We start from the raw sequence: 25960 nt of genomic DNA, 5'->3' as shown, positions 1-25960 counted from the left end.
GTTTTTCCACATGAAAGAATTGGTCTCTTGCCTTCGTTCTGGAATCATTTTACCATGGAGGTTAAACTATGACAATCTCTTAGTTTCTTACAGTCCCTTAATTTCCTACAAGTGCAGCCAAAATTCAAGGTGATTAGTTTCCACATAACCACCAATAAAAACTTTTCACGGCAGATTCTAAAGTGTCACGTTTATCAGTAATTCAGTCAATATTCCATTACTCAAGCAGCATGAAATTCTGAGGTCATAATAGTGTAATGCCCCTTTTGGAGTCTGGAGTATTAGTTACCCAGAGTGTTGATCTTGTTTGCTAAAAGCAATTCCTGGACAACAATATGACTCGAGATTACTTTCCTATACGACAGTGTTGGGTGTCAAACTGGGCCTTGGCTCTCTGCAGTATCACAGAAACACCAGTTTAATTTGCTGTCAGGGTCAACGGCTCTTCACAGGCTCCTCACGAGCGGTCTCTGATTTCATTAATTAATGCCTGGTCACATATGGTTAGTAGGGGAGCTAGAAAATCCGTTCTCCATCAGTCCAGGATATGTATTTGGTCTTCAAGGTGCTTCTCCTGTTCATTACATTTATGGTGCTTTGCTATTTATGTAAAATCCAGTCATTGTTTACTGGAGAGTTTTGTGTGAAGTTTTACGATCAGGTGGTATTAGCTCACGTATGCCTACGATAAGGATACGAAAGTAAAAACGAAATGTCTCCAGTAACCAGTCATTAACGATGAGGGTGCAGCTGTCGAGCTGAGAAAACGTGATCGTACGGTCCACACGGCGAGTTTCTGACCGGAACCGGACCGAAACACGCCCTCCACGGTCATTTGCATTCCTTTCTTTATGTTGACCATACGGTCTACAGGGCGCATATTACCTGCCCGAGATGGCAAAGCCGCAGTCATTCGCGCATCTTACGTTTACCCACTACCTATTGATTCGCCTCGCCCAAATGTGAATTGTTTTCTGGAATAAACACGCCTAAATCGGGCTGTTTCGTTGAGTTATTACAACAGGTTAATGTTCCACAAGAGACGTATAAATGTAATTAACGTAAGTATTAGGCGTGGTGAGTATAGCGTAGACTGTGGCGCAGGGAAATGGCAGCCCTTATGAATTAATTATTCGTTTAAGGACTTATTAAAATATTATTATAGCACGCGGGGGAGAGTCTATAAAACGCAATCGTATTTATAATGTTAGGATCGATTCATTCGACGATGCGATCACGCCCCAGTATGGAGGGCGAGGCGGGGTCTGCGTCTGGAGATGATTACTATTTAATCATGTTTGCTGGGGAGGCTTTCGGGATGCGCCTGTTACACCGTAACGTCTTACTAGGGGGGTGGTCAGTCTAATACAGCACGAAACAGCGTGCCGATCGCAAGGTGCTCTCAGGCCGGCCCGGGGAGTGACAAGCACGTCTGCCACATGCTACCGCGCAGTATCGCATCGCATTGTGTCTCAGCGCATCGTAATCCCCTAACCTTTAGCCATGTCCGACTCGGAGGATATGACCGAATTCGGATCGATAGTGGAGCGGATAACAAAGGGCGAGGTAAGCAGGGCGTCATTTCACGTTTGGAACAGTTCTGTGTAATAAGGAGGGCCGGATCGTCCCCGAATAATCTCCATTAGCGGCAAATTATGAGAACGATCTATTATTTTAAGAAACTTTGTGGGTATTAATCGTAATTGGGCGCAGATGTTTTTTTATTACAGAAACAATAAAATGCTAAATAACAAATATAACATTTTCTTTTGACGTGGGATTGATCAAAGCCACAATTATCGATTACCACACAATGGGTTTTTATTTTTTGCTGCCTTAACGCGTAATTGTGTTACCTATCTATGTGCTTATCTGTGTATTACTGTAGCAGAATACTTTGCTTAAATAGCAGGGAATGTGTAGCAGTCTGTGAAAGTTAGCCCCACCTTGCCGTATTGTCAGGTCTCTAAGGCGCGTATCGTGGTTTTTAAGATAACGGAGCCTTGATACAGTTTTTACTGATGAAAGTGATGCGACGTGACTTAAGATCTTTTTCAACATTCCTTATCATGTTTGCATTGCACATCATATTGCCGACGGGACACACAAAGACAGATCTGGGTTGTACCTGTATATCCTCGCACTATGTTACGGTGCTTGCTCTCCATAACGCAAAGTGAAGCACATGTACCTTTAAGGAAACAGTAGTAAGTTGCGCATCGCTAAGTGCATCTGGACAATACGAAAGTGTTACTGACACGGAACATCTGTAAGGCATACGGTGACTGTCCGCGTTAAATTCCCCTGCATCATCATAGGCTATTTACTACGCTCCATTTTAAGTGCTGTCGTTATAAAATGACCAACCCTCCAGAATACACTAATCCGAAAACGGTCAACCCGTCTCCCATTTCTATATATAGAATTAGTATGAAGGCGCGGTTAATTATGAAATATTTCACCGTTATGTGCGCAAAACTTCTGCACAACATGTGTAGTGAATTTTCTTAAATGCTCCTCTAAATATTCTAAATGTTTCTCTTAAACAGTTGCACGAAGCGCAAATATAGTGTGTACCATATCGCTGATAAATTTTTATTTAAGTGTAATTAAAATTCATTTAATCAGTGGGAGTCGGGACTGTAATAGGTAAGGGCGAGTATGAACTGAAACTCCCTAGTTCAGTGATGGAGATCCACAAAGCGCCTGTGTCAACGCCCTTGGATAAACTGAGTTCGTTTGCTTCCCCGCAGTGCTCTATGGTGTAATTTGATTATAGCAATTTGCTGTAGCATGGAGAACATCCTGGAATCGATGAGCACGTTGCATAGTCAAGGTAAGTCAGCGGATCTTCGTTGTAATCAATACCGGGATCCTGAGATTTACACTGCAACTGCAGAGACGGGGCTGCGTCACTTTAAACGGCGCCCTTATATGTACACAAACATCGGCACACATTTTTAATGAAATCTCATTTAGTGCCATTCATACATCCATCCATCGAGGCCCGCAGCCAGAAATGAATTTCAATAGGGTGTCCGAGAAATTTCGACAGGGGTTCAAACTCATTGTTTTACTCTGTGGTTAAATGCATAGATCCATCCATCCATCCATCCATTTATTATAGCAGATTGTACTGTGCAGGAGGTCTGAAAATGGAGTGGTGGATGGATGGTCTTATTTTGTGCACATGGTGCAGAGAATCTCATTCTTGAAGGAGAAGGATACTTTGCTGATGACTTCCTGGGCAGGACGCCATACACCTAGCGAAACGCACCCGAAAGGTCATGCCCGCCTTTGGACTTTGGGAGGAAACTGGAGGACTCCCGCAGATGATGGAGAAACCTGTACAGCGGCATGTGTTATAAACAGATAAAAGAGGCTTATATATGAAGCATTAACAACCATGCGGCGATCACAAACATGCTGTCCCAGCCTTACGTGATTTGTTGCGTTTACCCTGACATTTTATGGTAATGCAGTCCGGTGCAAAATGGAAATGCTGTAGCAAGAAAGCAAGATTGTCACCGTCAGTGATGTATTGTGCATCCAGAGGTGTCACACTTTCTCCGCAGAAACATCCGGCTATTCACTGAAACAATTTCCATTTATTACGGTGCTGAAATATGCGACGCGATCTTTGTGTGTGTAACATTACAGGCTGTCGTCCGGCTGCTGATCTGATCCTTATGCGCCAGTGTACTGGCTGTTGGGCAGATTTACACACACACACACACACACACACACCCACCCTCCCCCCCCTCCTCCACCACATCACACAGACCTGCCAAGTCCAGCATCTCTTCCCGTCTGTGTCACCGTATCAGACTCCCTCCGGACCTGTAGTAGCTGTTTGAAGATTCCCTTGTATTTAATTACCCCTGGCCTCCTTTGCAGCTGAAATGGGGGCTCATTGTGTTCTTTGTAGCACCGGTAGAAAGGTAGAAATTTCATCCGATCATATACAACCACGGACTGCAGCAGTAATTGTTTTATACACAAAAACATTCTTATAAACGCAAATGCTTTTACTGGAAAAGCACATTACGCATGCTGTCTATATCGGCTAAATGCAATCAATATTACCAGTAAAACGGGCTTATGTTAAAAAAGATAACTGTATGTAAAGCAGTATTAAGCAAGCGGCATGTAGGTGTAGCCTACGCTTTGCATCTCATATAATGATGATGATGATAACAATAAGTCACATGACATAGCGTTATGGTATAACAATGTCGGGGGTTTTCGCTTTGGGAATCAATCGGAAGCCCCTAACCCTCCCCCTTTAAGAGTCCTGCTGCGGCATTGTCCCTTTTGGAATCTCGTGTCTCCTCCCAGCCGCCGTCTTTCGCGTCAGTTCGCTTTATTTCATTCATTGTTAAGTTGCGTCTGTGATTGCGGTCCCAGTAGGACGGAGTCCGGCTCACCCTTGCACAATGTCGGCAGTTTCGCGGCGTAGTTCCCTCTTGGTAAGTTTAAAGCTCCCTGAATGCGGCGTGTTTTACTTTTTATGATTAAATGTGAATAGTTCGTAGTCACCTCACCTTGAGTTATTCAAAGAAAGCTGACGATCTCCCAAGTTTAACATTCTCATTAGAGGAACAGTGCTTGGATGTTTAATGCATCATTTTTTACATTTATAGTGGTAGCTGTGGGTGTTTAATCGGTTATTTTTTTCAGGCGTTTTTTCCGTTTCCAAAGGCAGTAGGAGTAACTTCTGCATTGCTGCTATTTGCCTTTACTTCCCCCTTTGGGCTGCACCGTCTATAAAGATTGCATTTAAGTTTACCATCTTTTAAAACTGCGACTGGAGAGCTGTTAAAACAAGTTAATTGGAATTTTCACCAGTATTAGGCTGTTTGTCATCTCTCACTCCTAGAGATGCTGCGCCATAACTCCCCTCTGATTGAAGGTCTCCCTCCAGCTGTGGTTTGTGGAGATTGCGCTTTGATACGTTTCTTTCTGATACTTCGACTTAATGCCTTAATGCCTATTTGCTTTTTAGGTTCCGATCAGGAACATTGAGCGGGAGCTCATCTGCCCCATATGTAAGGAGCTGTTCACCCACCCGCTGATCCTGCCCTGCCAGCACAGCGTTTGTCACAAGTGCGTTAAGGAGCTGCTGCTCATCAACCATGAGGACTCCATCAGCACGGACGCCGGCTCCGAGTCCTCCAACCCCGGCAGCCCTCGCTCCAGAGTGCCCTCTCCCAGCATGGAGAGGCTGGACCGACTGGTGCGATCAGGTGTGCGCTTGCATTTCCGTGTTTGTATTTCGTGGTTTTAATAGTTTCATATATTCGCTGTGAGTCAGCACATCGCGCTAACTTCTGTTTTGGCGTTTAGGTGTAGAAGGGAAACGTCAACAGGATATTGTGATCTTCAAGTAGGCTAGATTATAATTGTTTGTTCAGTTTTTGTCCACAGGGTTTTACAAATAGACAGTTTCAGAGGCGTGAAGTGTGTGTTAAGATGACTATAACGCGTGCAAGTGTTTTTATAGGTTGCTGAATAAAGCTATTTTTAAACCAGCACTTTGTCATTTCAGGGAAGGATATTTTTTGGCTCATATTTCTTTCATATTTAATGCCACGGATGGAGACAAGGCGGGCTTTCTGTGGCCACTCCAGACCCTGAGCAGGGCGTGTGTGTCGGTGGGGGTGTGGTCCCAGGCTCAATGTACTTATTCATCCTATTCCCCTGACAGCAGTATGTCTGTTACCGGAGATGGATGTTTGTTTACGCAGTTTCGGGATATATTTGGTTAAGACGTATCCTGATGTTTAAACGCTGTTGGCTTCCTAATTATACATGCCTGCCCACACCCTAATCTGTTACAGTAAATATTACATACTAGAGGCACAGTTGGGGTGGGATTGTGTGGTAGGTGCTGGTGTTTATAGGCCGACTTTCATCCTGTGGCCCCCCAGTCTCACCGTGTCTGTGTCTCTGTGTTAATGAACCAAGCTGACCGTTTGATTTCAGACGCGACTGATGGTAACTTTGGGACCCAGGCATCTATAGGAGGTGGCATATCGACTGTTCTCGGCTGACTCACAGGTTTTTACTTACAGCTGAAGATCCACCTGTATGTCCTACGTGGGAAAAAAACTCCTTTCTGTTAAACACGTTTTATTGTGTCATTCATAGTATACTGCCGTTCTTTTGACTCCCTTGGGCGATGATACCATTTTACTGACTATATAAAAGAGCTTTTTTATTAAAGTCAAACTAGAGGCTTTTAGATTTAACAGAGCTTCTTTAGGTTGTTTTAACTGCTTCTGGTATTTTAGTTATTTATGAAGTCTGTTTTAATATCCATATACTCTTGCCATGAATATTACCCTAGTTGTTGACATGGCGTTAAGTCAATGTAACATAACCTGATTAAGGCAGGGTTACTGTGCTGAGGACAGGCTGCAGTACAAGACTCTCTCCTAACAGGAATCCCCCCCCCCCATCCCAGGAGCGCCTCAGGCCCTGCTGGCTTGTCCAAAACTCTCTCTCACCCCACATCTCTGTCTATTGCTTGCAGCCTCCCTGAGGAGGTCATTCGGGACGCGAGGTAGACTCAGTTCCATTCTTTCGATATGTAGCCGTAGTGAGTATAGTGTGTGTTGACCTTCCGCCCCCCCACCCCCCCCCTGTCGGCACCTGTGTGACTCGTGTCGCCACACGACTCCCCGTGACATGACACCAGTCTGCTGGGTGTTGGACCTAGTTAGACCGGTATGTCGGTGCTTCACATCCCGCTAACTGGAGTGAGAGTCAGCTGCTCATGTCCGAGCTCAGACTTCCTGTTCCTGTGTCAAGCTTCTCTGCTGCAAGATTTCTCCACCCTCCCTTCTCCTTTTTTAACCTTGGGAGTGACTCCTGCCCTGGGCTGCCCTCTTGGAGGCATTTTCGCTCTCAGTTTTCTGAGTGCTTCTGTCTGCTGCCCAGTAGCCGTTTAAAAATGGCCGCTCGCCTCCTTGTCTAATCGACCAGTAGTGGCCGTGATGCGGATAATGGGTGCATCACGATTCTGCCCTCCTCTGATGTTTGGATCAAGCAGAAAATGAATGTTATTGGGGGGGGATTATATTTTTTTTGCTGGGAAAGGAAAGGTTGGAATGTGGGGCTGTGAAATTGAGGTCCTTCTTTCCAAAATAGCGTTGCATTACCTTCTGTGCTTCTCCTTGACTTTTCCAGTTACAGCCCCCTAGATTCATGTGACACTGTCCTTGTGCTGAGTCTGCCCCCCCTCCCTCATTGGTGACCTGAGTGCACTCACCTCCCCTCAGCCCGCCTGCTGGTGTGCGCTTATTTAGATATCTCATTCTTTAATCATCACTGTGACCAACCCACGCCCCCGCTACAACATCAGTCACCACCATGGCGGGCGTCTGCTCCATGACATCACCCGTTTGGGGGGACTCCGGTTACACACGTGTTTGGACGGCATGCGTGTTGGGTGTCCTGTCATGTGGTGTCCTGCCTGCCCCCTGCCACTGTGCCCTGTGGTTTTCCGTCATGTTCCCGTGTGTCCTTTGGTCCTATGATCTCTGGGTCTGTCTCTCGTTCTGCCTGCTACCACATCTCCATTCCGTCTGAGACGTTCAGCCTCGTGATTGTCTGCCGCTCTGCTAATCCAGTTCCCCGGTAATGAGTCTCCTAGATACTGGTATTGTAACATTAAACTGGTGTTGCTGGGAGTAACTGGGCGTACGACTTTCATCCAAATCAGGTGTTTGGTATATGACGTTCTGCTCTAGGTGTTGGCAATCTGCTCCCCAGCTCTGTCCGCCTCAGACATCTGATCTGTGCATCAGTGGTGGGGCCATCTTTAGATGTACCCCCCCCCCCCCCATTCTGTGTCCTCATAGCACGCTCTGTTTCTCATGTCTACGCTGTGTAAGGCTTTCGTTAAACACAATAAGCAGAAGCCAGCATTTTATTCCGAGTTTTTCCCACCTTCCAGTTAGTGGCTGAGCGGGTTTGGACGCCCGTCACTGGAAGGTTGCCGGTACGAATCTCTGAGTCGGGAGTGATCTCACAGTTGGGCACTTAATCCCTAAATTGGCTGACCCTGCTTTCTCAATTGCATGTCGCTTTGGGGAAGAAACGTCTGATTTAATAATAAAAACAATACTGGGGGGTGTAACTGTGAAGTTCCTTGGAGCCACACTGTGCTAACTGCTAGATGCAGGTGTGTATCCCACTCCCCACCCTCTCAGACGTGCCTCTCCATCTGCTTTAGTTCATGCACTGGCGTTACCAAAGAGACCGCTGGTTACCCCAGGCGTGAAAAACCTGCCCCGTATCCGTGGTTACAGTCCCCTGCGGGGCAGGTGCTCTTTGGGGACGAATGACGCGGTCAGGCTGTAAAATGTGGTGCCTGGTTTAAAACGCATTCGTTAGTTGCGAGCCGCAGCACATCCTGGGCAAACTGCAGCCCCCTTCTACACGCTGGGCAGCCCAGCCTGTGCCCTTTGTCAGGGCCCCTGTGATGTCAGGAGTTGGGGAACAGCTTGTCTTTCTTTTCTTTCTGTCTGCACGGCAATGCTTTGAGTTCTTTCCTCTCTGCTGCTGCTCCAAACCCCCCGACTGCCCTGTACTCATCGTGGCCGTCCCACCCGTGCCATCGTCCCCAGGTTCGACAGCCTCGCCCAGCTGGCGACGCTCCTCGCTCTCCGTCACGCCCCGCATCACCACCTTCCCGTGCCCGGGCTGCCAGCACGACATCGATCTGGGCGAGCGCGGCATCAGCATGCTCTTCCGCAACTTCACGCTGGAGAGCATCGTGGAGCGCTACCGGCAGGCGGCCCGCGCCGCCGTCGCCATCATGTGTGGCGCGTGCAAGCCGCCGGCGCAGGAGGCCACCAAGAGCTGCATGGACTGCAAGGCTAGCTACTGCAATGAGTGCTTCAAGATGAACCACCCCTGGGGGACACCCAAGGCCCAGCACGAGTACGTGGGCCCCACGCTCAACTTCCGGCCCAAGGTTATTCTCCGTCATTTCCATTCTTTTACCTGCTTAACACATCCATGTAGACGGACAGGTTACTGCAGGGCTGCCATGTTAAGGGGTCCTAGGGAAGTTTGGGGGTGCCCAGGGGAGAGCCCAGGTAGGAGGTATTGTGCATCTTGAGGGGGCCCCGGTTGAAATAATTTTGTCCCAGGCCTAGGAATTATGCAGGCCGGGCACGGATTATGTCGCAATTGTTCATATGAGCAGATATTTACAGACAGGGGTCAGGATAAGTTCCCTGCTTAGGAATTTAAACCGGCAGGCTTAAATTAAGCTGAGTGCCGTAGTTGGTGTTGCTCAGGGAACGAATTTGGCGGAAAACCATCCAGGCTCTGAATGCTGCCTTCAGCATCGCAGTTCACACATGCTTTCACAAAGTGGGACACTTTTGTGATTTAGCTAGGGAGACTGTGGTCATGTGACAGGAGGTAAGCATGCTTAGGGGCCGCCTTGGTCTGCTGGGAGCATCAGGAGCTATTTTGGGGATACGCGGCTGCTGCTGCTGGTTCGTGGAACCTTCAGTGCTGGAAATGCTTTGGTCTTACATCATCTGTCCTTTTCTAGTCAGTTTCACTTTAATTTTTTTTTATTTATTTCTTCCCCAATTGCCTCATGGATAGTTCTGGAAGGGCAGTTTAGTTCCTTAGCCGGCACGTTCTTTGTCAGAAGGAGAGCCCTCCATGAGCATCTTCCTGGAGTCGTTTCTCTTCAGCCTCTCCTCGTCCTGCAGGTGCTGATGTGCCCAGAGCATGAAATGGAGAAAGTCAACATGTATTGCGAGGTCTGTCGCCGTCCCGTGTGCCACCTGTGCAAGTTGGGCGGCTCCCATGCCAACCACAAGGTCACCTCCATGAGCAACGCCTACAAGGTCCTCAAGGTGCGTGCTGCCTGCCCTCTCCACCCCCGAGCCCCCAGTCCAGTCCATCTCCATCAGCATATAGACCTTTCCCCGCATGCTAAGTGTTTTTCCAGAATGGCAGTAGATTCGGCTTGGTGTCAGACAGTTACATTGACTCCTATGTACCTTTGCTATGAATTACAGCCCTCTTCAGAGTACTGTTTTCCACTTGCTAGTAATGGATACTTCACAAGATGGGCATCTCTCTCACCACACAAAGTACCTTGCCTTTCATCAGCAGGAGTTCAGCAAAGGAAAGCTTCATGAATCCAGTGTTTTCAGGGGGTCGCAGGGTCTAATTCCCCTGTATTTCAGCATGTAGTCAGCTGGGATCCATCCATATTTGATGGGACCGTTTGTTTTTGCATGAAGCTGTGTCTCTTGATTTAGGACAAAGGGCATATTGGGTTTTCTAAACCGGAATCGCTAGGTCAGGGATATCGTTTCTACCTCAGAGGCCGGTACTGCAATGGACTTTGTTGTTCTGTCATCAGGAGAAGCTCTCAAAAAGTATCCATTACCTAATCAGCAAGGAGGACCAAGTGCGAGCTCAGATTTCAGCGCTGGACGTGCTGATCAATCAGACGGAGGTGAGTTTCCGCCTCTCTGGCAGGACGGCGTCAGTTGACTGTGCGGCCGCCCCAGCGCTGCTGTAAGCTTTGGTTACGGCTCCCTTTCCTTACCTGCTTCAGTCCGGTTTCATGCCCCTGCAGCGTATGCAGATAAACAGGGATTCCTGGGATTGGGGCCCTGGCAAGTCAGATGAGGCCCACATTCCGCAGACAATGGGAGCCCCGGAGACTGCCCCCCCCCCCCCCCCCCCCCAATAGCGAGCCTTAGCCCAGTTAATCAGATGAATGTAAACCTCTGACAGCGTCTGCTCATTTGCATATGAATGCTGCTTTAACAACCTTGTCTGAGTTCTGGCTCCTGATTCCTGCTGTAACAAGAAAAATGGCTTCCCCTAACCCCACCCCTCGACCAAAACTACCATGGGTTTGGCTAAATATAGCGTGTTACCTTTGTCAGTATAGTGTTCCTACACTTCCTGGGAACTGATGAGGTTGTAAACGGCACATTTATTGACTGACCAACCCCCCCTCCCCCCCCGAGATGCATTTAGTGAAACAGTGACTTGGTTTTGTTTACCTCTGATAGGTTCTAGGTGTGCTGCCTGCACGTGAATGACTGTAGTGTAATGATTTTAGAGATGATATGTGGTGTCATGTGCCTGTCTGTGGGAAATAAACATTAAATCAATGCCCTTGTAATGGAGAGCATGGTGCCGTGTTACGGGCTAACCTGTGCGTTTGTCTGCCCAAGAGGAGCTTAAGTGGGCTGCGCTGCAATGCGCTTTTCTTGCGTTGAAGTCCTGAGCAACTTGTAGGACATAGTTTGCAGATTTCCTTGCTTCAGGAGTCTTCCGGAGCTTTCCGGCAGCCGCCATCTTGTTTTTGAGATTTACGTGAGCGGAGGTGAAGCGGGAGGAGAGCTTGGGAAGCCTTGCAAAGGGTGTCCTCTCGGCCCCCCACTCTACATGATGACAGGGGGGGGAATAAAGTGCACAGGGTGGTATGCTGAACGGGAAAGGGGCCAGGTCCACGAGGAGGTGAAGCCGGCAGCTTTCTCTTAAAATTGCCTTTTTTTTTTTTTTTTTTTTTTAGGACAGGTTAAAATTAAAACTTAAGCGACTTTGATAGCCTGAGTAAAGTGAGTAAAATGTGAAAATCTCTTGCAGTCTTTGGTGGCTGTGTGCATGCTGACTATGCCTGGCGATGACTACAGATGAATCGGCATTGTGGGTAAAGGATGTTTTTCTGCGTGGAACATGCTCAGTTACCTGAAAAAAGACTTCTGGTAGCATCTTCTGCACTGACTTGGCAGTTTGAAGACTCCTGAGCTCAGCTGAGCGAGGTGGGGGTGGGTCTGTGCTCGTGCTACTGCATCTGTTTTGATGCTCAGCTTCTGTGGGGTGCTGGGCTGGTACAGGAGTATAAATAAACAAGCCTAGTGTTTACAATTCCCATATCTGTTCTGAGGCTTAGATTGGGGTTCTGGGCTGGTACATGAGTATAAATAAATAGACCCAGTTAACTTATTGGACTTCTGGGTTGAGTTCTAATGTTGAACCTGCCCTATGAAAAGGGTAAAAATGGCGCAAGCTGGCTGTTTTTGCTAGACTCCACTGGGCTGTTTTTTTTTTTTTTTTTTTTTAAGAGAGCTGGTCCTTCAGTACTGGACAGAGATGTTGATCACTAATTTGAGAACCAAGACACTGTGAGCCTTGGTTGGACATGTCGCAGGCGTGACTGCCGATGCCGGCCCACCCCTAGTGTATGGGCATCCGATCTTATCCAGAAAGGGCCGGTGTGTGTGTGTGTGTGTGTGTGTGTGTGTGTGTGTGTGTGTGTGTGTGTGTGTGTGTGTGTGTGTGTGTGTGTGTGTGTGTGTGTGTGTGTGTGTGTGTGTGTGTGTGTGTGTATTTTCACTGCAACTCCCTAATTAGATTACTAATTGGAAGGGTGATTGGCTGAAGAGTCATCACACCTGGATTTGAACAGCTGACCTAAAGGTTACCCCAAAAACCCGCATACACACTGGCCCTTTGCGGATAAGATTGCCCACCCCTGCCATACACCATAGGGTGGTCCTCTGCAGAACGCCACTGTCAGGTTGAATGTGTGCATCTTTGTGCTTCACCTTCGCTTACGTAAATCTCAAACAAGATGGCAACAGCTGGAAATGCTTTGGAAGATGCCATTAGTCCTCCTAAGTGTTGGCTTTCAAGAAGCGCTATAGAATGACTGGTATCTATGGTTGCACAGAACTATACCACGGAATTTGCATCAGAGATGAGTCTGACCTGCATAGGAGTTCAGGTCAACGTGTAACTGCTAAAGGCTAACGTCTCCCATAAATACTGATTTGTTCTGAAAAGTTTCCATTTCTGAGCTTTAGGATTTGACTTCAGTATGTTGGAGGTTCTCTGGATGTGAATGTCTGAATGTTGTATTACAGCCTTTGGTCTGAAGGGCCTTAGTCAACAGCCTGCTGATCGAATGCCCGCTTTTCTGTTGTGTGCGACAGGAGAATGGTGAGCTGGCGGAGAGGCAGGTCAACGAGCACTTTGAGCGTCTCTTCAGCATCCTGCAGGACAGGAGGGCGGAGATGTTGCAGTCGATCACGCAATCCAAGACCCAACGTGTGGAGAAGCTGAGGGCCCAGGTGGAGGAGTACCAGGGCATGCTGGAGAACAGCGGGTTGGTGGGTTACGCCCAGGAGGTGCTGAAAGAGACCGACCAGTCCTGCTTTGTCCAGACTGCCAAGCAGCTGCATACCCGGTAACTGTCTCCATGGGTTTGGCATGATGGTGTGATCGGATGCTGTGGGTCTGCTTCCTGGGTTCAGACACCCAGCACCCCAAAATATATAAAAAAAAAAGTTTATAGTCCTCTGGTTTATTCCATTGCAGCATGATCATTGTGTGGGACAAGGAGTGACCCTGTGAATGTGTGGGGGTGGAGCTTAGGCTGTGAGTGGGGGTGGAGCTTAGGCTGTCTTATGAATGCTGTGTCAAATGGCCTCACATGGGAGGTCAGTGTAGAGATGCCTGGTTCTGTTTCACCTGCCAGTTGGCGCGACTCAGACCACGATGGTTGAGCATTGCCGCAAAGTCTGGTCCATTTTTAGCTCACTATTGAGGTCAGGGAGATAATTTTAGGCGCCAGCTTTCTTGCTTGCCTAGCTCTCTCTGTCAGGTGTGAATCTGTCTGTCGTGTAGCTGGTGTTAGAGCAGCTTGTGTGAGCAAATCTCAATTACTACTGCAGTTTGGGCCAGCCTGTTTGTGCCAATCCCTCATATAACTTATCTTTGGTTTATATCTTCACTATTTTTACTTTGGGATGCTCTTCCATAGCATCTGATAGTGTTTATTCCCACCTTCAGCTCCTGTTGTTCCATGTTCATCTCCTTAAGATGTTTAAAAGCCGGCAGTTCAGTGGCTAATTTTTGTCTCATTTTCTGTCCCAGCATTCAAAAGGCCACGGAGTCCGTGAAGACATTCCACCCATCTGCTGACCCCACCTTCACGGACTTTGTGCTGGATGTGTCCAAGGAGGAATCCCTCCTGAAGGATCTCTGCTTCGGCAACGCGGGTGAGCTTGGTACCGTTCACAGCCACCCCTCCTAGCTATGACCCTGACCTCATCCAGTAAGCTTTTCACTGGTCTGCTGTAGCTGCACTGGACGCACAGTGTGCCTGATTCTTCCAAACGCCATCTGATCGGGTGTCCAGTCGCATGGTCATCAAGAGTCCAATATTGAGATTCATGCCACTGGTTTAACATTGACTCAAAAACCTGAGTATATAATTATCTGTTCAATCAAAGCGCTATATTCAATGGCACAGAAGCCTGTTCTATTGGTTGAATCTGTATTGTTGTGGTTGCTCTGGGTTACTTTGTTTTGTGAGAATTATAAGTCCTCCGTTATCAGTGGGGTGAGTGATCTCTCCCAATATCCCTGCGTTCTGGGCCTGATCAGTGTGGCATAGCCTAGTAACCTAGAGCTGTGGTTACCAGTATAAAACTATTCACCTTCTAGTTACGGCAGTGATCATCTCTTTATTACATGCTAGGTTATACGACGGCGCTGCAGTGCATTCTGGGAGTGCATTGTGTATTATGTGTCTTGATTCAGTAGTCCATTGTGTGTTCTCACAGAGCCCGTTTGATATGAGAGGACAAACTGCAGCCTTTGCCCTCTCCCAGGCAAAATTTATGTGCCCTTATTCTGGGGTTAGGAGTCCACAGGTGAACTACAGATCTTCCTGGATGGTTAAATATTACTCAGAGCATCTGGCTCTTGTACATAGGGAACTTTCATACCTGGCTTGCATATATCTGAGAGTGATGTGTGTTGTGCAGGTTATGTAAATGAATGCAAAACGGAGGGCGTGTACAGACATTCAGAGAGTGCCAGGTCACACAGCTCTAAAGAGGGGCCTTACTTAATCGCACCCTTCAGCAATCCAGTCTATGCTAATCCCTCATATCCTCAGGGACTAGGTTTTTTCATTCGGAAGGCTGAACGAACTTGCAGGTTGACGGGATGCTACCGTGACTCAACCCAGCCTCCCCTCTCCAAGGTCACATGCTCCTGTGGCAGTGCCATCTAGCGGTTGCTTGATGTGCTTCTATGATCTGCCGATTTGACTAGACTGAGTTTCCCTGGAGAGGCAGGCTGCACCTGTCCGTTTGGAGCCGCTGGAAGGGGCTTCCTGTAGGTTTCCCGAAAGTAGAATAACGATTTGATGTGGATACACCTCCAGCTTTGTGCACATCAATAGTGGATCTGTCTGCTGCCAATTTAATTTCTGTTCCTGGTGTGACTAAACCCCTGACTTTATATTTAGTACAACAAAATGTTTGTGTTTTTTAATGGGCTGTGTAATGCAGCGGGAAGATGTTGTGTTTTGTGCCTCAGGATATCGATGGGGATAGTATTTCAGCTCAAGGTCAGAAGGGAGTAAACACTTAAAATCCATTATAATTCATACCTCTGGTGCAAAGCCAGAATTCTGCCCTTCTGACCGGCCTTGAAAGAGGCCAGTCTTCCTGATTTTTCTATAGAACCCGGGTCACAGATCCTAGTTCTTGTCTGATTTGTTAACACAGGTGATGGATGTTCAGGAGAACTTTGCTAAGGATCTCCTTTGTTTACAGTACAAAACGTTCTTTGACCTCTTCTCGGTGCAAACTACTGCTGCAAGGATGCGCTGGAACAAACGGGCTCTTTGAGTCCGAAGGGCGGAGAGGCGGGCGACAGTGGGGAGTGGCGTCCGGGTGACTGTCAGGCCTGGATAGATATAGCCTTTATTGTCCTATAAGGATATTTGTCTTCACAGTCTGTTCAATACAAGCACAACTACATTACAGGCCTCTACCATGTTAAACATGTAGCTGGTGATGTTCCTCAGAGGAGCCCTTTGTTTGTGAACATGTACATCAGAGGCTCTCCAAGTTTCGATGATTGGGGGCCAGTTTAGGGGGTCTGCGTGTGAATGGAGGGCCACACAAGGAAAGTGTGAAATTTTAAGACTTCAAAACCAGCCACTTATTTAACATTAAAATGTGAGTACTTTGTAGGCAGAGGTATGGGAACTTGGGGAGATGTCTACCCCCCTCGTTATTTAATTTGGCTTAACTTCATTTAAATGGAGGGAAACTTTTCTCCCACCACCCAATATCAAATTCTCTCCTTCACCCTTGCTTACAGGAATTAAAGTTGCACACTATATCGAACCTCTATATTTTAAACAAGCAATCAGTCATAGATCAAAAAGCTGAATCATTTTTTTTGTGTTGAAATGGACCCTGACTACTGCTCATTCATAATGTGACTCATGTCATGTTGGCTGCTTATAAAGCGTGTTTTATTTTTTATTTTTTTTGTGGCCCACCCACCCATCATGTGGATATAACCTCTGGAGCATTGCTGAGGCGTATCTCTCTCTCTCTCTCTCTCTCTCTCTCTCTCTGTCTCTCTCTCTCTCTCTCTCCCTCCCCACCCCAGTACCCCAGCCCCCCATCATCGACAGGTCCCAGAGCTGTGTCTACAACAAGGGCCTGATCTGCTGGCAGCTTCCGGGCAACTCGTCCCCGACTGACCGGCAGGAGCTGGAATACCGGAAGGTGGCTGGAGAAGAGGCAGCTCGCTGGCAGAGCAGCGAAGGCGTCTATGGCCCCAGTGCGGTGGTCTCCAACCTGGAGAATGACAGCGTGTACTCCTTCCGGGTCCGTACCTACCGGAACGGCATCTGTGGCCCCTACAGCCCCGAGGTCACTTTCCACACCCCCCCGGCACCCGGTATGTCCCTTTGCTAACCATCATGCTCTCTCTCCTGTGTCACACCATGCCGTCTACCTGTAGACCATTCAGGAAGGGCACCTCATGTACCTGATACTCGAGGGCCTAACGCACAGCTCCTCTGAATCTGGATGATCTAGTGTCTGGCTGTACAGTTGCTCTTCAGTGCGTTTTTCAACCCAGTCCAGCCAATTAATGAATGTACCGGACAAACATGAACGTTGAGCACCTGGTAAGCGTGTCTTGGGGGCTGGGAGGGGGCCGAAAAGTGGACTGTTTGGTCAGGGACGGGGCTGAGGAGCACTGATTTAGGAGTTGGCTGTACAGCCAATTCCATGTAGGATTGTGATCATACTTTATCAAGGTTTAAATGAAGATTCTTCTCGTTGTAAACATTTTGTCAGGAAAAGGACAACGAGAGCTTGGCGTCTCTCCCAAATGGTGTTATTTTTAGTTATTTCACCTGAGAGCTGGGTATTGACTGCTGCTAACATTCTTAATGGGAAAATCTGAAATGGAATTTTATGAGTGATTCAGATCAGATCCACTGAGGTTAGACCTAGTGAGCAGATGACTTTTATATGGTTTCTGTCAGCCTCCCTGTCTGCCCTAGTGTGATGGAAGGACAAAATGCACTATTGGGAGTGGGGGGGGGGGGGGGTCACCACATCAAGATGGTTTATACAAACCCTAAGTCATCTCCTGTTATGGTGTCGTAAAGCGAGCCATCTGGGGCTGTTGCAGGCTTTAGTCGTTCTCTACACGTGCTGTTTATTGCACTACAGAAGAAAAGTGGCTTGTCAGGAATGTCTGCTTTTCTTCCTGGGAAATGGCCAGAAATGTGCCCCCCCCTTTGTATTAGGCTTGCATACATGTGACTGGCGAGGCAGAAATTGAAGGTTCAGCTCCCAATGGATTTAAAAATAAAAAGCCCACCTGATTTATAGTGTGACATTTATACACATTGCCGGTGCTGTGGTAATCAAACGGACAGCGAATCGCGCAGGTTTAATCGAAAGCAGTAGACGTTTAATGGCGCGTGCTTAAATGAGACGAGCCCTGAGCTTTTACTGTGTAGACTTGGGACTGCAGGGTGGCGTGATGAATAAGTGTGAACATGCCACCTGGTTTAGACTGACCGATGCCAAAAAGGAGGTACCTTTAATCTTCATGAGGGGTTTAAATCTTTGGCTCTTTTTTGTGTTCTGTTTTTCACATGGATTTTGGCTGAGCAGGCTTGCTCGGAAATGGATGAAACTGCACGATTTGGGACCTTTTTAATAAATTTTTCACATTCTACTACTTCAGCATTATTTAGCTTTTAATGTTGAATCGCCAGTCATTATACGATGGGCAACAGCGCCCCCCTCTGGCCAGTTTGGTTCCTTCTAACATCGGGGTGAATCAGGCTGTAGGGTGGATGGTGGTGATTTACTGAGGGTTCTAGGGCCGGTTTTGTGTGCCTGAAATCTGACAATACGCTAAACTGCCCAGCCATGAACAGGCATTTTCAGTGATTTAATTATGCTTAAATTGAATGAAATTTGACTCATTTAATTTAGCTGGTTTCTGTTGCTTTATAAATGATGATTAGAATCCATTAACCTTCAATGTTTTAATCTGAATCCCTCACTGCTGCCACCTGCTGTCCAAAGTAAAATCGGCATGTGTGTGCGTGTGCATGCAGTGTTCGGCTTCCTGTTCAGCGAGAAATGTGGCTTCAGTCCGGACCGGCTGGCGCTCAGCAAGCTGCGGGACTCTGTGGAGAGCGTGGCGGGCCTGCCCTTCCTGCTGGCAGCCGAGCGCGTGCAGGCGGGCAGCTACGTCAGCTTGGATCACATCATCGGCGACACCGGCATCACCCAGGGCCGCCACTTCTGGGCATTTCGGGTGGAGGCCAGCTCCTACATGGTGAAGGTGGGCGTGGTCTCCGACTCCAAGCTACAGGATTGGTTCCACAGCCCCCGTGACACCAGCAGCCCCAGGTATGGGAGGGCACCTCTGTCAAGTGGGGGGGGGGGGGGGGGGAGTGAATTGCAGCATGAAGAAGACCCTTTAAAGGTGTTGCATTTAAAAATGGCAGAATGCCTGATTTGGGTCAAGTTGGAAGTTGATGTTGACCTGCCCTTCTTGGCGTATTTAAGAATGTATGTGATGGATATGGTCACCAAGGGTTTCCCCGCCGTCCTGCAGGTACGACCACGACAGCGGGCATGACAGCGGCAGCGAGGACGCCTCCTACGAGGTCTCCCAGCCCTTCATGCTTCTTACAGTGGGCATGGGCCGCCTGTTCATCCCCAAGGCCGCTGGCGACCCCGGCAACCGCATGCTGGCCATGCCGCGGCGCGTGGGCGTGTGCCTGGACTACGAGCAGAGCCGCGTGTCCTTCTACGACGCCGACACCATGAGGTGCCTTTACGAGAGGCAGGTGGAGTGCTCGGGCATCATGTACCCCGCGTTCGGCCTGCTGGGTGGGGGCGCCGTGCATCTCGACAAGCTAGTCGCAGACCGCCGGCTGAAGTATCCCATGGCAGACCACTAGAGGGCGCCAGTGTTGCCCCCTCCCACTTGCCCGTCTTCTGAGGTGCTGTGGCGGGATGAGAGCGGGTAGGGGGGCGGTGTTTGGCGGTTGATTGTCTGTCTTCCACATGTTGGTATTTTAATCTTTGCGTTCAGCTGTATGGATGTGAAACATCTCTAATGTAGCGTCTGGTCGGGGCGGACGGTGCGATGTTTAACTTGGAGTACGATCACTGCTGTGCCTTCCAGCCCTGAGCAGATGGTGGATCCTTGGATGCACCTTCTTGTTCAGTTTCCTTTCAGTGCACCTTGCAGTAGGAAGCCTTCATTGCGGCATCCCTGCCCACCACCCTGACGGGACGAACAGATCCTGTCCTGCACCCTCATAAGAATGACGTGTATGACTTTAATCCCCCCCCACCCCCACCCCATCCAAAAAAAAACCGGCTGAACGGAAGCCCTGACTTTCAGTTGCTTCCCCCAGTTTGCAATGTTCTTGTGAAATAAACAGATTTTAAAAGCGTTTGTAAATCTTCCACATGTTGGTAGTTCAAGTTGTTCACCAGGATCGTCACTCTGCACATTTTTGTATTTGGTCACTGATTGGTGTGGGGTTTTGCGGTCACATGACACAAACGGATTTGAGGGGTGTCCAGATTCAGACTTCTGCACATAGCACATGACCACCCTGTCCTACCACTACCTACTTGCCCAAAACACTAGAATAACCCCCATGTTTCGCTCCACTAGTTAAAACGCTTTGCATCTCGAGTGCAAATGCGAAATGGGGGGTTTCCGAAGATCAGCCGGGACGCATTTTGAGAGGTGCCGTGTTTAATTACTTAGGGCTACGTGGTGGATGGTTCTGATCCAGCATGTTAGCCATATTACCAGTAACCAAACCTTTGAGGCTAGAGATGCCTTCCCATAATGCACTGGGTATCTGTGACCAGAAGGTGCAGAAATGAGACTTGGCTGTAAATATTTAAAATCGGTGTGTAATCCTAGTGTCCCTGGTGCATTGGCTGGAAGTACCAACTTCACTCCCAGAGTGTTTCCTTGGGACGTGGCAGGTCTGACTGTCCCAACGGTGCTAGACGCCTCTCCAACATGTGCGCCTTACTGAAAGAGTCGCTAGGGAGACCGGCGGTGTTCCGGAAGTTCTCTGGCCCAGGTGGCTTGGGGGTGTGGTAGTGAGGGTGCCACAGGCCTGCATGCATAAGCTCAGGTTCCAGCCCTCAGGGGGGGCTCTGCTGCCTACCTCCTACCCCTGCTCTAATGCTGTAATGCACACCCGCACGGTCTGCCTTTACCTTTGGACAGGCGTTGCCCATTTCTGCGAAACCAAACTCGCGTACTCTGGCATTGTTAATGTCTCTCTGACCTACACGAGGGCTCCTTGTGTTTTTCCTGTTTTACAAAAGCTTGTTTTGTGACTGTTTTAAAATGTGAAAACTGCTCTGAATTGTTACATCCATGTTTTGATAGATCACAGGGGAAAAGGGTCTCTTCTGTTAGACATTCACAAAATCTCTCACCTCCTGCCTGGGATGATGAATCTTTTTTTTGTGTTTTGTTCCCTTTATAGTCTAAGTGTTATGGTTGTGGTGGCTATTACATTTTAATCTTTTTTTTTTTTTTTTTCCCTCTAAAGAATCAAGGTAACAAGGTGATTTTTGCTTACTTTTTTATTGGTGTGAAAACAAACCATTAAACTTGCTTTTAACCCTTTTCAGTCCAGTCAGGAATTCAGAACAGTGACCGGTCTCTTTCCTGGTTTTCAAAATGTGGGACTTTCATGGAATGTACCATCACGACCTGGGGAGCAAACGGAACGTACCACTGTCACTTCATGGTCACTTTCTGTAGTTAACACTATCCGTGTGAAACATGGGGTTCTTTTATTAGCTGCTATATTTAGGCTGATCTACAGACTGGTTCTAGAGTGTGATTCTGACTGAATGTAGGAAGGATGTGTGTAATTTTGATGCTAGCACTTTATAAGCATGTGTTCCTTTGCCGTCATGCATATCTGTGTGCAATACAGCCGAGGTCACGGGGTGACCTGTGTCATGGACGTAGCTGCTTTCTGTCACTAAAGCTTCTATATTGCTTGTCCTGTAGTCTTTCTGGAAACTACCTTTTTTAAGTTGCTGTTTTTTGGGTTTTATATAAATAAACTACAAATATTCCTGTGTGGCTTTTAATTGTTTGATACATTACTCTCTCTCCCCCCCCTCCCCCCATTACCACATTGATAAAGTAAGCACACTTTAATAGTCATTAAACATACAGTAGGGCTGTTTTGCTTAAAATACCAGAAGATAGATATTGCACTGCAGAGCTGCGCACTGGGGTCAGGGTTGGCTCTTCTGAGCCACTATGCTGTTGGATCCAGGCCACTCTTAGCTTACCGCACCCCCTGCTGCCTTGGCTGTCACAGGCCGCTGTTCCATCATCAGCAAATCGGGAATATCTGCCTGTTTTGTTTTACCAGCTCACTGCGGTGATACCTGTCCCCCACGGTCACCCAGCCTGAAGTGAATCTCCGCATAACTTCTTACTGTTAAGACTCCAGGACACCACCAATGTCTCTGTCAACTTTTCAAACAGAATACTGCTTCTAAATGTCCTATAGAAAAGGAGCTGCTGTCAGGTTTATCTCACACATCCAAGTCCTGCCTGCATAAAAAAAAAAAAGCTGATGTTACCATGCAAAATGTCAGCTGGGGTTACCCTAAGATTGGGTCGGGACCAGAATAAGAATTTCACACGGTGAAGGTTTTTGTTGTAAATTGATGGGAGAATAGGATGGTCACAGGTCTGAATGACGAGGCCTCCGCGTGATGCCAACGGGACCCCAAGACCATCACCAATCATGCATCACCGTTTCTTTAAATTATTAGTCAATAGACTGTCAATGTTGAAAACACTGGCTGCCACCTGGCGGTGAAATTGAAGAACGACAGCACCAGCCCCCCCCCCCCCCCCTGCACTCTGACAAAATTGAACTTACTGTCGTAAAAGGTGGTTCTACATACACTAGGCCTATATAAAAACGTATATTTATTAGATACTTCCGATGATAAAGGTGGACGAGTGGGGCGTCAGGTAAGCAGACGATCCGGAGCGACGCCCTTGGGAAAAACAGGCTTAATTTTTATAAAAAATAAAAGACGGCATCTTTAAGAGTGGCGTTTGGCCCGTGAATTTCCCCCCATGACGCTGACCCTGGGTGTAACAATTATTTGAGCATAGTGTAACAGGGGATGAACTAACTATTCAACATATATCTTTTGTTGTAATATACATTTACCGTCGCCCCCCCCCCGTATACGCCCCAGTCAGATTTGCTCGGGCATCAGCACTGGTGACACCAAAGACTCAACGTGTATGACCGTTCATTGCGTGTAACTTTATATAACTTACAAGGTACTTACGATAATGTAAGTTGCATTACACAGTGATTTATACATAGGGCGTTATAAGCATTCACAGTCACTGCAAAGAACCTATTGAAACAATGATCTATATGAAAAAGCCAGTTAAAACCTAATAACAATAAACCAGCCCTTAAAAGAATATGATAACTGAACTTTCAAAGGTAAATTCACCTATTTCAGGTTCATGAGCATTATGGCCGCTGCTTTCTTACCTTAAACCCAAACAATAAGAGTGTGAGCAGCGCTAACATCGTCTTATCCAAAGCCTGCGATCCGAGTCTCGCATGGCCGAGTCCCCGGGAGGATGCTGATTCTGAGCACACAGGTGCCAATACCGAACACAGTACCGGTGCTGCCGCAGTGTCACGGCGTGATACCGGTCCAGGTGCAGATGCATTTGATTTGTCGTCCCCGATCCCAGTTTCGTTCCCGGCCCCAAATGAGATTCCATTCTCGGTCCTGATCCCGATCCCGATGGAGATCCCATCCCCGCTCTTGATCCGGATCCGGATCCCGATCCCGATCCCGGTGCTCGCGCCTTCGCAGGAAGGAGAGCGGTACGTCACGGCGGCCCTTCACACGGAAGGGGCGGAGCCTCCACGTCACCGAGGCTCATTCATGCGGCCGCCGGACGCCTTCGGGGACTCTGCCATTTCTGTCTCCTTACGGACCCGCGTCCGCTCGGCGCTGCGTTCACCTAGGCACACCCCCTTCCCAGCGACCTCGGCCTTTTCGGACCCCTCTGAAGGTAAGACGGCCCCGACGCTGATGATTAGCCCCCCTGCCCGCCAGCGATGGCCGGTCTCCTCCTTTCTTCTGACGGCCACTAACCGGCCCAGGTAGCGCGGTTACACCTCCGGCTGCGATGCTGCATGCCTGTCATTGCGATGATGGTCGCGTCGCTTCGCGCTACAGCCGATCGCAGGGGGACTGGGGGGGGGGCTTTTCGGGATCCCCGGGCAAACGTCTCTACATGTCGATCCGAAAACGTCCTTAGTTGCAATTCAGTAACGTGGTGCGGGTCGGTGCGGACCGCGTCCTCCTGCATGCCCCTCTGGGAATGCGGATCGGGGGCACGGCCGCGTACTCCCCAGACATCACGCACCTTTCCAGGTGAGCCCCCTTCCTGGGTGCTTTTGTGTGTGGAGGTGGAGACATCGGGTAGCAATAGTTACACGGATCTCACGCGTTTTATGCTTTTTTTATTTTTATTTTTTTTTATTCCACACCGCCTATCCAAGGGTGGGCAGAAGTGGCACGTTTGTGCCATCCCGCTTGCCATCGGCTTCACTTCCTGCTTACCTTCTCACGGTTTATTAGCTTCGGATCGCCCAGTTCCTATTTCCAGATTAGTACAGGTTTAGTAGTAACAGGTAGTAGAAAGTAGTGGCTATGTTTGTGATACGCCTGCCTGTCACTCTCAACTTCAGTTCTGAATTATCTTGAATTTGTTTGGAGTCTGACCTGTGTGGCATGTGGAATCCAGAGCAAAGCTTGTGAGTGTCACTCCTGGATTGTACTCTATAGGTAAGGGTGTGCACGCATTATTTTCTGCTGACAAAACTTGCTTTAAAAGACACACCTGTGTCTAGGAGAGACTCCTACACGGATCCAGCGACTCCACACTGAGTTCCATCCCAGTGGAACGGCACGCTGACGTGGATGTCACAGTGACCCAGGACCGCAGGCGTAGGATCTGGCTGGGATTAAGGTGTTTAATGCAGCATGGCGGTCAGCTGCTGTCAGATGCCTGTTAACTAGGCGTTAGTGCTGATTCTGGGAGCTGTCAGTGTTGTATTGCTGTTCTGTCAGTGCTTATGTTTATTAAGGGGGGGTTACAGGTCTGGCTGACCTCATATAACCAAGGTTCTGATTCTGAGGAAGCACGTCGCTGTGGCTGCAAGCGTCCATGTGCGTGGATCTTCCGCAGCTGTCATCATTTACATTTTTTTCTTTAAGCCTGTGCTTCTGATGTCTGCCAAAACTCATCAGGAAATATGTTGTGATAACAGGGGGGTGCGTCACCGTAATGTGGTGTCACCGGCCTCAACACGAATTATTTCAATCTCGTAACATCCCTGGGTATGACATCACAGCCCTGTCCTTAATGTGAAAGGTGAGGGAGAGGTCTGGTATCTTCAAAGGGATTAGGAGAACATCTGGATGTGCCGTGACACTTAAATTCTCCGGCAAGGTGCGACTGTGGGAGAGTCCGCAGTTTGGCCTGGTCATTGTGAGGATAGACGGTTTTAACGTTGAGTAAGTGTATTAATATATAAGGAGTGGCTCCGGAGGGGGATGTGTTCATTTGGACGATGGTAGAGATTCAGCCAATCTGGCCATACGGGAATCCTTGGTGTGGGTAGCATTCATTTTAATTTAGCAGGTGTGACAATAAGTCGATTTGTTTTTAAACATGTAACAACACCACAGAGAATAGCTTTGTGTGAGCTATTACCCAGATAACCAGTGGTGAGAGAGACTGTTTGCCAAACTTCGATATGTACAACATTTTATTTGTTTTGTTTTAAATTGATCCCTGATTGATTAGCGAATTAAAGCATGATAGTTAGGAAAAATTATCTCTTGGTTTTGGAAAGATTATCTAAAGGTTTTAGAAGACACTGGTGTTTCATTCAGGAATGAGCTAACTGGATTGTTGTTGATGACTCCAAGTAATGTAAGATGGACACTCACTCATTCCTTATATGCAGCTGTGCCTTATGGCTCCACATCTGGCTTGTGATGTCATTTTGATGCACTTACTGCTGGCTTGTGATGTCATTATGATGCGCTTACTGCTGGCTTGTGATGTCACTACGATATCCATATTGCAGCATGCTGCTTGTTAAGGAGGATGTGTAAGGTTTTTAAATATCTGAATTTTACATGAGGACCAGTGGCCTCGTACCTTCAGTGTTATGATCTGAAATTTCTCCCGTTCTGTGTTTGTGGAGTTTGAGGATCTCCCCGTGTTTTGTGTGGGTTTCCGCTGGGTTTTCCGATTTTCTTCCGCAGTTAAATGGCATCGGTAGGTGAGTAGGTGTCTCTAAATTGCCCTTAGTATCTGTGAGTCCGTGATCTGTGATGGACTGGTATCCCATCCATGGTGTCCACTGACTTGTATCCTGTGTTTCCTGGGATAAGCTCACAGTGAGCATGTATTGCATAAGCAGGAAAAGTTACCAAAAAATAAGATGTTGTAGACTGGAGAAGCGTCA

At 48.0% G+C, this 25960-nt stretch overlaps 2 protein-coding genes and 1 long non-coding RNA gene across 7 annotated transcripts in view; 2 read left to right on the top strand and 1 right to left on the bottom strand.

The window, feature by feature from the left end:
* The first annotated feature begins 1001 nt into the window (after positions 1-1001).
* trim36 (tripartite motif containing 36) lies at positions 1002-21491 on the top strand. Of its 5 annotated transcripts, XM_048977942.1 has the most exons (12): positions 1011-1566; positions 2754-2836; positions 5006-5246; positions 6536-6565; positions 8634-8983; positions 9741-9887; positions 10403-10498; positions 12996-13249; positions 13939-14063; positions 16483-16776; positions 18464-18761; positions 18970-21491. In XM_048977942.1, the coding sequence occupies exons 3-12, from the start codon at positions 5216-5218 to the stop codon at positions 19316-19318; spliced, it is 1974 nt and encodes a 657-aa protein (XP_048833899.1). In that variant the 5' UTR covers positions 1011-1566; positions 2754-2836; positions 5006-5215; the 3' UTR covers positions 19319-21491. The 5 variants fall into 5 exon arrangements, with proteins under 5 accessions (XP_048833866.1, XP_048833870.1, XP_048833899.1 ...); XM_048977909.1 differs by lacking the exon at positions 2754-2836 and having other exon boundaries at positions 1002-1566; XM_048977924.1 differs by lacking the exons at positions 1011-1566; positions 2754-2836 and adding an exon at positions 3826-4469.
* LOC125709496 (uncharacterized) lies at positions 20916-23292 on the bottom strand. Its single transcript, XR_007382733.1, has 2 exons — positions 22952-23292; positions 20916-21114 (listed from the first exon to the last, which is right to left on the bottom strand). It is a non-coding gene; the product is annotated as an uncharacterized LOC125709496 (long non-coding RNA).
* Positions 23293-23333: 41 nt separating this feature from the next.
* Positions 23334-25960, top strand: part of ccser1 (coiled-coil serine-rich protein 1) — a 67023-nt gene continuing 64396 nt past the window's right edge. The window contains 1 exon segment of the mRNA XM_048977897.1: positions 23334-23487. The gene's annotated coding sequence lies outside the window, so the exon portion shown is untranslated.

The sequence above is a fragment of the Brienomyrus brachyistius genome, chromosome 2, assembly GCF_023856365.1.
Source record: "Brienomyrus brachyistius isolate T26 chromosome 2, BBRACH_0.4, whole genome shotgun sequence".
Lineage (NCBI taxonomy): Eukaryota > Metazoa > Chordata > Actinopteri > Osteoglossiformes > Mormyridae > Brienomyrus > Brienomyrus brachyistius.
This window is presented reverse-complemented; position numbering and strand designations above follow the sequence as displayed.

Bases quoted from the DNA above. Each gene is read 5' to 3' on its own strand.
- trim36 (XM_048977909.1), top strand. From the start codon at position 1,504: ATGTCCGACTCGGAGGATATGACCGAATTCGGATCGATAGTGGAGCGG. The intron at 1,567-5,005 runs GTAAGCAGGGCG...TTTGCTTTTTAG, and splicing joins AGCGGATAACAAAGGGCGAG to GTTCCGATCAGGAACATTGA. The intron at 13,250-13,938 runs GTAACTGTCTCC...TTTCTGTCCCAG, and splicing joins GCCAAGCAGCTGCATACCCG to CATTCAAAAGGCCACGGAGT.